This window comes from Ceratina calcarata, unplaced genomic scaffold, assembly GCF_001652005.2.
Source record: "Ceratina calcarata isolate Rehan_Ccalc_2016 unplaced genomic scaffold, ASM165200v1 scaffold428.2, whole genome shotgun sequence".
Taxonomy (NCBI): domain Eukaryota; kingdom Metazoa; phylum Arthropoda; class Insecta; order Hymenoptera; family Apidae; genus Ceratina; species Ceratina calcarata.
In genome coordinates this window covers 509,801-519,846 of record NW_017166501.1, presented here as the reverse complement: position 1 = coordinate 519,846, position 10,046 = coordinate 509,801, and the positions used below count along the sequence as shown (strand labels likewise).

At 40.2% G+C, this 10,046-nt stretch overlaps 3 protein-coding genes across 5 annotated transcripts; all 3 read left to right on the top strand.

Moving 5' to 3' along the window:
• The first annotated feature begins 1,948 nt into the window (after positions 1 to 1,948).
• LOC108626736 (maltase 1) lies at positions 1,949 to 4,492 on the top strand. Its single transcript, XM_026815046.1, has 8 exons — positions 1,949 to 2,458; positions 2,525 to 2,667; positions 2,733 to 2,867; positions 2,950 to 3,155; positions 3,225 to 3,420; positions 3,492 to 3,946; positions 4,009 to 4,152; positions 4,224 to 4,492. Exons 1-8 carry the CDS (start codon positions 2,266 to 2,268, stop codon positions 4,417 to 4,419), a joined length of 1,668 nt encoding a protein of 555 aa, XP_026670847.1. The 5' UTR covers positions 1,949 to 2,265; the 3' UTR covers positions 4,420 to 4,492.
• Positions 4,493 to 4,593: 101 nt separating this feature from the next.
• Positions 4,594 to 6,342, top strand: LOC108626742 (uncharacterized). Its single transcript, XM_018027581.2, has 3 exons — positions 4,594 to 5,467; positions 5,730 to 5,920; positions 6,007 to 6,342. The coding sequence occupies exons 1-3, from the start codon at positions 5,170 to 5,172 to the stop codon at positions 6,007 to 6,009; spliced, it is 492 nt and encodes a 163-aa protein (XP_017883070.1). The 5' UTR covers positions 4,594 to 5,169; the 3' UTR covers positions 6,010 to 6,342.
• Positions 6,343 to 6,704: 362 nt separating this feature from the next.
• Positions 6,705 to 10,040, top strand: CD98hc (CD98 heavy chain). 3 transcript variants are annotated; one of them, XM_018027571.2, is made up of 9 exons: positions 6,705 to 7,148; positions 7,503 to 7,881; positions 7,954 to 8,198; positions 8,270 to 8,395; positions 8,465 to 8,875; positions 8,947 to 9,173; positions 9,469 to 9,474; positions 9,629 to 9,778; positions 9,857 to 10,040. In XM_018027571.2, exons 1-9 carry the CDS (start codon positions 6,921 to 6,923, stop codon positions 9,927 to 9,929), a joined length of 1,845 nt encoding a protein of 614 aa, XP_017883060.1. In that variant the 5' UTR covers positions 6,705 to 6,920; the 3' UTR covers positions 9,930 to 10,040. The 3 variants fall into 3 exon arrangements, with proteins under 3 accessions (XP_017883060.1, XP_017883061.1, XP_026670840.1); XM_026815039.1 differs by lacking the exon at positions 6,705 to 7,148 and adding an exon at positions 7,180 to 7,435; XM_018027572.2 differs by lacking the exon at positions 9,469 to 9,474 and having other exon boundaries at positions 6,706 to 7,148.
• Positions 10,041 to 10,046: the final 6 nt, after the last annotated feature.

The following is a 10,046-nucleotide window of genomic DNA, read 5'->3' as shown; positions in this document are numbered from 1 at the left end:
AAATTAACCCTTGACACAAATATTGCCATAATTAATGTTTCTTCTCAACAACATTCTGCTATCAAAGTATCCACCATTAATTTAATCATTTCACGCAAATTACGAGACGAACAACTGCTCAAGTTTGAATAGCAAGTGCATACTCCAAATACAAATTCCGCATTCGTGAAAATGTAATCAGCGGATTGTAGATTTCATGCATTTGTAAAAAATTAAGTATCCACGAGATTAAAACAGTGCGTGCGGTGCATAAAAATATAGAAATATCAATGCATACTCCAATATTTAACCCTTTGCACTCGCACGTGACAAGACATATTTAAATTTGAAATAAGTCAAGAATTAAATAATGAAAGAAATTCATTCGTTCGCCTGATTCCACAGTTTATAAAAATTCATGATTTCATCCATCGATAAATAAAATGAATCCCGTCTACAATGATGGACGCGAAACGAGATAAATTAATCTGTTGAGTCAATGTTATATAACGGTTTGCAGATCGCACAATTACTTTTCGTTTCTCGCTGTCAGAAGACGAATGACGTATCCTTCCCCCCATGAACATTACAGAGACGAATAGGTCTGTCTCTGAATGGAGAATTGTCCTGGAGAACAACGCTGTCCTACGAGAATGCGGGATCCCATTGTCGCTCTAATTACATTGGATTATAATTGCTTAAACGTGAGCACGGGGAGCACTCGTGTAGATAAACAAAATTGGAATTGGGAACCTATCCTCATAAGGTAAGTACGTACATATTACTTTGGGCTTTTGGATTCCCATGAACCGAGATGAGAATTTATTGCATTTGCAAAGTCATTAATTCATTGATGAACATTATAATAAGTGATTAACCAGATTAGCGTTCCCGAGTTTCTCGCGAATTACAGGATCGATTATTTTGCAATTTGCCATGGCTCGGCCGTAAAACAGTGCGAATAAATTTCTCGCGGCTAAACCGAACGGTACGGGGAATTGTAAGAGGCTTACGCGGTGAGTTACGCGCAGCAATAAGGCATATTCCGGGGCAGGAGTAGCGAGGAAGGTTTGTACGAAAGGGTAAACCGCGGAGATGAGTTATCGTCAGACGAAAATCGCGATGAGTTGAAATACGAACAGAGCTGGATTTTGCAAACAATGCTTCTTTATGCTGTGTAAAAAACCACGTCTTTTCTTAGCAAGAAAAATTCTGAGGGACCTTCGAGAGCTTAAAAATGTATAACTGTTGCTCTTTTGATTCGGTATTTTATCGTTAATGAAAGAAAAATGAATGCGCGTATATTCGTATGCACAGCTGAACCTCTACCGCACTCTACGTGCTGTACGCCTGCTAAATCATTGCTTCTAATATCTGAATTACGTGTCGGGCATATCTCTCGCGTTTCACGCGCGTTACATTTCAAAACATGGAAATGTATCCGGCACACGATCGAGTCCCTTTTATAACGTGACTAACCGGCCTTACTAGATTTTCCTTTTCCTTGGTCAAACAAAAAGTTATCGCGATCAGAAATTAAAAGGAACGTTACTATTCTGGTCGAGCGTAAACAATGGTGCGGTTCCAGCGTCTTGTGGAGCAAGGAACTGGCACGATAAGGACGCGAGAATCACCGTGATAACGTGATAACCGATAAAGCGATAACCCGATTTCTGCCAAAAATCTATTGTATATATATACACGCGGCAGGATAAGATCGCAGATTCGAGTGACTAGCTATCGACGATCAACAGCATGGGGAAGCTACGTGCGGTTTTGCTGCTCGTGGGTCTTTTCACGGTAACGTGTCGCTGCGAGTTGACTAAGAAAGAATGGTGGGAAACCGCGTTGGTCTATCAAATTTGGCCGAGGGGATTCCAAGACAGCGATGATTTATTCTTAGCATTGTTCTTTCGACGTCTGATTTCTTTTTAATTACAGGAAATGCGTTTTTCTAAGGTACATAAACCTTTGGGATTGACTGTATAGCCAATACATCCTTAATATGAAAACCAAACAAAGTATGTACGGTGTGCGGTCGATGGAATTTTTTATTGGATTCTTTCTTCGCGGATTGATTTATCGCTCGTTGGTCAAGGTACCAACCGAAGTTACTTCAGATACCGTTAGAGATAACATCGATACATTATCGTGCGGTGAATAATTGCTATTTAATTACAGGCGTGGAATTTTTGCAATAATTCCCGAATCATGAATTTCAAGTACGATTTGTATTTCGAATAAAAGACTTGGAATTATCGTGTTGATTCGCCGTCAGTAAACTAGATGTCTGATGCAGGTATAATCAGTCGACTGGACTATTTGCAAGATCTTGGGATCGACGCGATTTTGCTGGCTCCCATTTATGCCTCACCGCTGATAGATTCCGGTTACGATATTTCCAATTATACGAGCATCAATCCTCTGCTGGGTAATTTGCAGGATTTCGACGAACTTATAGAAGAAGCACACAAGAGACGTATGTTGTAACAATCATTAATTTTTATGCAACCGTAGCATTCACGGTGAACCTTGAACGTTTCAGAGCTGAAGGTAATTTTGGACGTGGTACCAAATCATACGAGTGAGAAACATGAATGGTTTCAATTGTCAAGTAGAAATATCAAACCCTACGGCGACTATTACGTTTGGTCAAGAAAGTCCACATGGAAACCACCCAACAACTGGGTAAATTGTTTACAAATGTTTGAAACCATTCGGCAAAAAATAATAATTATTTATTTTTTATTCAGGTAAGCACACATAGCGACGTGGAAGGATCTGCATGGACATGGCACAGCACAAAACGTCAGTGGTATTACCATAAATTTCACAAATCCCAGCCTGACCTCAATTTGCGAAATGAGAATGTGATACAAGAATTACTGGTAAAGCATGTCTGCATATCTACTCATTTTGTAATTCAATGAGAAATTAGCACATGCTTAACGGTTTATTTTTGTACACCAGGATGTGTTTAAATTTTGGCTAAAGAGAGATGTCGACGGCTTTAGAATTGGCGGAGTATCTTATCTGTATGAAGATGAGGATTTAAGAGACGAGCCTGCTGGGGCAAATGGGAGCTACACATCTGGATTGCCAGAGAGCACAGCTCTTGTGTACAAGTTTCGTTCGTACATTGATGATTGGGTGGCAGCAAACAATGCTACATCAAAGTAAATACACCGATGTTTCAATCTTTTCAGTAACGTACATGTTAATGTGTCATGATTATTAACTGACAGACTGTTGATCGCCGAGTCTCGTGACTCTGATGAAAAATTGATATCACTGTATGGCAATGGAACGCATAAGGGAATCGCACCTTTCAATTTCCGCTTTATTACATCTATTCGAAACACGAGTACTGCTGAACAAATTAAAAATGTTCTGGAAGGCTGGATTAAGAAGCTTCCAAACAATACAAGCACGAATTGGGTGGTAAGAAGATTTAATGACTTGCTTCTGTCGTCTTGACGACTAAGGCGATGTACTTATTTATGTAATTTTAGCTCTCCAATCATGACAATTCAAGAGCAGCCTCGAGAATCGGATTAAATCGCGTCGATGGCCTTCATATGCTTAGTCTATTATTGCCTGGCCAGGCGTACACTTACTATGGGGAAGAAATCGCGATGCTGGATAGAAAAATGTCGTGGAGCGAAACGATAGACCCTATGGGTTGCTCGAGGACGAAGGAAACTTATGCAAATTATTCTAGAGATCCTGAAAGGACGCCCATGCAATGGAATTCTAATATCTCAGCAGGATTTTCAACGAATAAAATTACGTATCTTCCTGTTCATCCGGAATACGCAAAAAGAAATATCGAAGTGCAGCGAAATCAGACACGCAGCAATTTGAATATCTACAAATCGCTCACTGCCCTTAGGAAAGATCAAATATTTACTCATGGCGATTACAAGTTCGCGGGCTTAAATAATGATCGCGTGTTCGTTATGAGAAGGTTTGTACACAATCACCTATTCAATGGACGACTGATTTCGTCATTTTTCATATTTACTCTAGATCCCTGGCAAACAATCCTATATATTATATCGTCGCTGTTAACTTGGAGCTGCGACAGGAAACTCTTAACTTGACGTCCCTGTATCGAAACGTGGAGGATTCTGCAGAAATTGTCGTCGCGTCCAGTAACGCAGTGAACATTACGTAAGAAATTTCATGACAACAGAAGATTTAGATTAAAAGTTCAAGAAGATGAGTTAATTGAATTTTGTTAGGTCTGAGAGACACTACATGCTCTCAGCAAACGCTGGATTAGTATTAAAAGTCGTAGACAAGTGCGATACCACAACTGCAAATCCGCCATCGACCACACCTGGGAAAGGTTCCGCTGGTGTTCCCACGCCAACAGTGCAACTAGTACTAACTAGCATTACTGTGATATCGCTGTATAAACTATCAACATTTTTATGAACGCTATCTCGCAGAAGGACGATTGTAAATCGCGTATTTAGATAAAAATAATTATACATAGTGTGACAAAGTATATTTGCACTCGAATGTAATTTAATTCTGTACTTTACCCATCCTACTTGCACGCGTCGAGACAGAATCCTACATAGGAAGTTTATTTTAACTAAAGAAGGCATTGGCCTCAGGTGTTGGCGTTCTTCCGATCCGTTGTAATTTATCTTAATGACAGTACAAATACTCGCGCCGTTTCAATACGTTTACGAAGCGGCGAGTGTGTTGAATGACTCATAACAAGCAACGCGGGCCCAGGTGTCGACGTGTGTCGTTCAGAAGCGAGTTGCACCTACGGAAATGTCATGCCAATAGTTATAGTCAAGTGTCAGCAATATGAGTTTGTCGTTAACCACTCCGAATAGAAACGTGCGCGGGAACGGACCAAGTGGAAGAACGTGTACTACTTCGTTTAACGATCAGAAATCGGCGCAAGCGATAATGGTGATTACCTGCAGAACTATCGCGTAAAATTCTCGACTCTACCAAGTTGAATAATGTCGGGCTGCTAACTTTAGTTCCATTCGTTTCCTTATCCGTTATGTGGGAACGGGGATACGGAAAGACGCAAATACGTCCGATCGACTGTAACGAATCGCCCACGAGATAAGAGCGAAAGACAAACAAGAATAGGGGCGGCAAAGGAAATTAAACCGCGCAACTGTTATCTATCCGCGTCCACGTTTATCGCAAACAGAAATGTCGCGCACGGTTTTATTATCCGGTTTTGTAACACCGACAATTAACGGTGAATCGCGACGTAGTCCTCTAAACGAAAGTGCTCCTTATGTGTCGGGTGACAAACGAACGTGTACAACAAACATTTTGAAAGACACATTAGTCGACCATTATGGTGGTGCGAACAAAACGAAACGGGAAGGATACAAAATCATAAATATGGTAATGGAATCTGGGGAGAACACTCACCTCCTTTGCGGCAAGTCAATGTATGAAGCCATACAGCTCGAAGGGACGAAAGGAACGCAAAAGAACCAAGGTTTGATTTTAATTTGCACCACACTCTGTCCGAGACACTTTGTGCACATAAAACGGAATACCGAACTGAATGCCGAATTTGAAAGCAACCAATCGTGTGTCACATGCTCGCGCATCATAATACATTAGATTATTAGATATGTGTATGTATATACAGATCGAAAATCGACAGCTGAAGTCGCAACGATCGGGCCCATAATCGATTAGAGATCCAGTTCGTGTTTGAAATTGAACGGCGACTGACGTATGAATTATTCTTTCAGAATCGTTAAATGACAATTTTACGTACTATGTGATTGACCCGATGTGCATGAACTTTCGTCTCTGCATATTCTGGCTGTTATGGGTTACATTAATAGTGGTACTCGCTGTATACATTTTGTATCATTGTTGCTTCCCGGAAAAACTGAATCATTACTTGGGACAAATGGTTCTCGCAAATAAAACGCACGTTGTAAGTACCGAATAAAAGTTCAAATAGTAGATTACTATTTATCTTTAAAAAGTAATCTCAGATTACATAACTGCCGTCTATTCCAGTAAATTTTGAACACGTCGAACAAAAGACTATTACTAATCTGATCCGATGCCTCGAATAATATGAATAAAAAGTCAATACAGAAGTACTTTTTGTGCTATCAGCAAGATATAATAAGATAACCAGTTAATGCCACGAGATTATAATCCCGAGCTACTATGGAATGCAGGCGTGAAGAAGTCTAGATTAGAAGCAATGTAAATATTATTTAAATGGTAGAAATTACAGCACGTTCCGTTTACGAACGAAGAAGTGATGTATCGTAAAACGATGCGTACGAAAATTTTTTGTAACGTCCGCAAGAATTTATTTAATAAATACAGTGATTGCTCAAAGAATGCCTGACCAATAAAGAATCGTGCACGCTACTCCTTCCCTTTTGCCACTGAACGATTGAATCGTAATTTAGAGCATTTACATCAGTTCTGGGGCTATCGAGTTACAGAACCCTAGGCAAACCAGATTATCAGTGATTTAGCGATTGTATTCAGTGGTTTGATTGTCCTTTCACCCAAGAGATAAAAGATTTAGGAACCACCCAGTTGTCCTGGCATCTGTTTAAGGTGACTAATTATTAAATTATGATACTATCTATATTGACGTTGAGCAATAAAGCTACCGAACCTTTCGGGAACAAGGGTCGTCCCTGATTTTACTTTGTCCGTACGTCTGTGGTAGTAAAAGTAAATAGGTCCAGGGACAAAAAGGGGAGCGAGAACCAACCAGATATCTCGTCGGGGTAAAACGTAAAACGTGTTTCGTCCAGTCGTTTTCGAACCAGGAACAGTAGTTTAACGGTTTAACGGTGGTTGAACGCAGTTAAACGGTGAAATCGATCGCGAAGGGACGATACGAATTTCGCGCATCCCGCTAAAATTGTATCATTTGGAAGCAACGTCCTTGGTTTCCGTGTACGATGGAGAGTGGGAGGTTGGATTTAGATAGCATCGAGGCGAACGGCAACGTGAAGGAAACGGCAGTTGCCACGTACAAGCCGCTGCCGGACGCCGATACCATCAAGTCGGATAAAACTGAGAAGGCCGCTATGGGGAAACCAAACAACGAGAATGAAATTGACGATGGGGTCCACGAGAAGATGCTCAACGATGAGAATAAGGTGTCTCCCACGAAAGATGCCACCGAGGTATAATTGAAACGTCTTTCTGTAGACACGCCTTGCCCCTTGTGCGATCAATAAGATGCTTTTCTTCTCCACAAGATCATATTACTCCTATTATTAGTCTATTATGCGCGATTAATACGTCTTTGCCCCTTGCACTTATGAGCACTTTGCAATAATAATCTTTTGTTCTCGTATGAATGACGATCGATCTATTTCCGAGCAACTTACTTCTTTTTTTGGCTACCCTATCTTAAAGAAACAGCTTCCCATTGTTGCGTCATCATGAAATCATAGGGAAAACCGTCAAAGTGAGGGAATAACCATTATTCATTGAACGTTTACATGCCCGCATTAATTATTTCAAATTTTAAATAGGTGATATTCATTTCCGAGAATGGAGATACCAAGATCGATATTGAAAAGGTCAAGCAAGCTCTTTCTGGGATGGGAAAGGAAGAGCTGATGAAATTTGCCAACGATCCCTTCTGGATTCGACTGAGATGGTTTTTGTTTATCGCTTTTTGGCTTCTCTGGGCTGCTATGCTTGGTGGTGCTATAGCTATCGTGGTAATGGCACCAAAGTGTGCTGCTCCTAAGCCGAAGGAATGGTGGGAAAAGAGTCCGATTATACAATTGGACCCTCTTGAAACTAGCACTCACGACTTGAAAGGTGTCGAATCTCTGTTAGATACTTTGAAAGAACAAGGAGTGGATGCTATTTCTCTCGCATCCATAGTCGAAAGGAATCCAATAGGTACGTGTACATTTAGTATCTATTACATAATTCTATTTGCACAAGTTAATACGTTGCACTTCTTAAATATAGGGGGCACAGAAGATTTTAAGAATATTGAACCGACATTTGGAACTAGGACCGATTTCGAAGCTCTTGTGAAAGCTGCTAAAGAGAGAGAGCAGTACATCATTTTAGAATTAGACCCCAGTCACACATCGACTCAACACCCATGGTTTAAACGTTCTATACAAAAAGAGGATCCATTTACATCTTATTACGTTTGGGCTGATGGGCAAGCAACATCCGATGGTCGACCCAGTCCGCCTAACAATTGGGTAAGTTGGAGTATTTCTCGACACTGTGTAGTTTGATGTTCTTTTAACTTTTACATTTTAAATTTGCACAGCTGAGCGTGAATGGAGGGTCAGCGTGGGAATGGAATGAACAAAGAGGACAATACTATCTTCATCAGTTTAACAAGACTCAAGCTGACTTAAATTACAATAATCCAGCAGTGGTTGCAGAATTCTCTGTAAGTTCCTTCTGTGCTTCTTACTTGCATGTTAATTTAATAAAAGGCTAATTAAACATTTTTCTGTAGGACATTCTAAGTCATTGGTTGAAATTAGGCGTCAGTGGATTCCGTTTGGCCAATACTCGATACTTGACTGAAGATCCAGAACTTCATAACGAATTCAGAAGTACAATTCCTAGCGAGGCAGATAATTACGATTCACTAGTACATGCCCACACGAGGGATCGCCAGGAAAACGCTGCCATCTTGACGATATGGCAGGAAAGAGTCCGTAATGAAACGGAGAATAATGGGTTCTTTAGTCTTCAGGATGATATTGGAACCGACATTTTACAAGTCTACAATGAAAAGAAAAGACTGATCGACCTCCCGCAAAACTCGCAGTTCCTTACAACTGCGAACAGCAGCATAAACGCCACAGTTCTGCAACGTGGTATTACCCACTGGCTCAACTTCACTTCATGGCCTGCTTGGAACGTAAGTTCCGAGAGATTCAGTTCAGTATCTCATCAAGAAGTATATAAATATTTGTTATCATTATATTTTAGGTGAACGGAGACAAGCGTGATTTGAGAGCGAGAATGCCCGCAGACATAGCGGACAGTTTAACACTAATGACTCTACTTTTACCAGGAACTCCAGTGCTCAAATTAAATGATACCTTATCTGCAAAGCAGGCATTTGCAACTTTATCTAAAGCACGACAAAGTTCGACATTCCTTTACGGAGAGACGATGGTCAAGACTGTTAATGGAAGCGTACTCGTATACACAAGGTGATATGATTGTATTTGTACTTGTCATTATTAACACTTGTTAGTTTTCTATGAACACTAAACGTTTCTTCTAACTTGACAATGAAAAGTACTTGAACATCAGGTTTTGTAATTAGTATTAATTCAAGTTATCGTTATATGTTAAAGTTCAATTTAATTTTCGATTGTCATGTAGATTTTCTCAATTGTCCTTTGTCGTAACGTAGAATTTCACACAACTGACAAATGTGTACTGTATAATTGACTAACCGAAGATTAATTTGCCCTGTTGCACGCTTCCTCGTACGCAACGCAGGAGCTGGTGAGTCCGTCTACTAACATAATGCATGTTCTATTAACGATTCTAACTAACTGACAAAAATGATTAACGCAAATAACAATTTAATGAAAAGTCGATTCGTTTCATCGTTCTCTTACCAAAAGAGCAATATTGCAATGTGTAAATAAATGTCTAGGTTGAAGAGCGGCAATCCCGGCTACTTAGTAGCGTACCAGTCGGCAGAGGAGCCTACTGTGGTAGATTTCTCTACGATACCACAGATCTCGGAAGAAGTCAGCGTGGTCGCGTACAGTCCTAATTATGTACAGGACGGCGACGTAATCAGGTAACGTTATCTCGCAATTATTCTTTTCTCGTCACGTAAAAAACGACTGCTAACAATTTGTAATATCTATTTTTACAGATCGAAGTTGCCCTCGAACAGAGTTCCCATATCGTCGAAGAGTACACTTGTCCTCACGTTTGTTCCAAAATAAATGTAATTAATTTCTTGCTTATAATCTGTTGAGCAGTGGCATTTATTTCTAACATAATACTTGTGTACTGCCTTTATTGAATGTATAATTAAATGTGTGTCCAGCAAGAAATCCAGT

Excerpts from the sequence above, each read along its gene's own strand:
- LOC108626742 (XM_018027581.2), top strand. The coding sequence starts at position 5,170 with ATGTCGCGCACGGTTTTATTATCCGGTTTTGTAACACCGACAATTAAC. Across the intron at positions 5,468-5,729 it reads AGGAACGCAAAAGAACCAAG|AATCGTTAAATGACAATTTT; the intron begins GTTTGATTTTAA and ends TTATTCTTTCAG.
- CD98hc (XM_018027571.2), top strand. The coding sequence starts at position 6,921 with ATGGAGAGTGGGAGGTTGGATTTAGATAGCATCGAGGCGAACGGCAAC. Across the intron at positions 7,882-7,953 it reads AGTCGAAAGGAATCCAATAG|GGGGCACAGAAGATTTTAAG; the intron begins GTACGTGTACAT and ends TCTTAAATATAG. Across the intron at positions 8,876-8,946 it reads CTTCATGGCCTGCTTGGAAC|GTGAACGGAGACAAGCGTGA; the intron begins GTAAGTTCCGAG and ends ATTATATTTTAG.
- LOC108626736 (XM_026815046.1), top strand. The coding sequence starts at position 2,266 with ATGTCTGATGCAGGTATAATCAGTCGACTGGACTATTTGCAAGATCTT. Across the intron at positions 2,459-2,524 it reads AGAAGAAGCACACAAGAGAC|AGCTGAAGGTAATTTTGGAC; the intron begins GTATGTTGTAAC and ends TGAACGTTTCAG. Across the intron at positions 2,868-2,949 it reads ATGTGATACAAGAATTACTG|GATGTGTTTAAATTTTGGCT; the intron begins GTAAAGCATGTC and ends TTTGTACACCAG.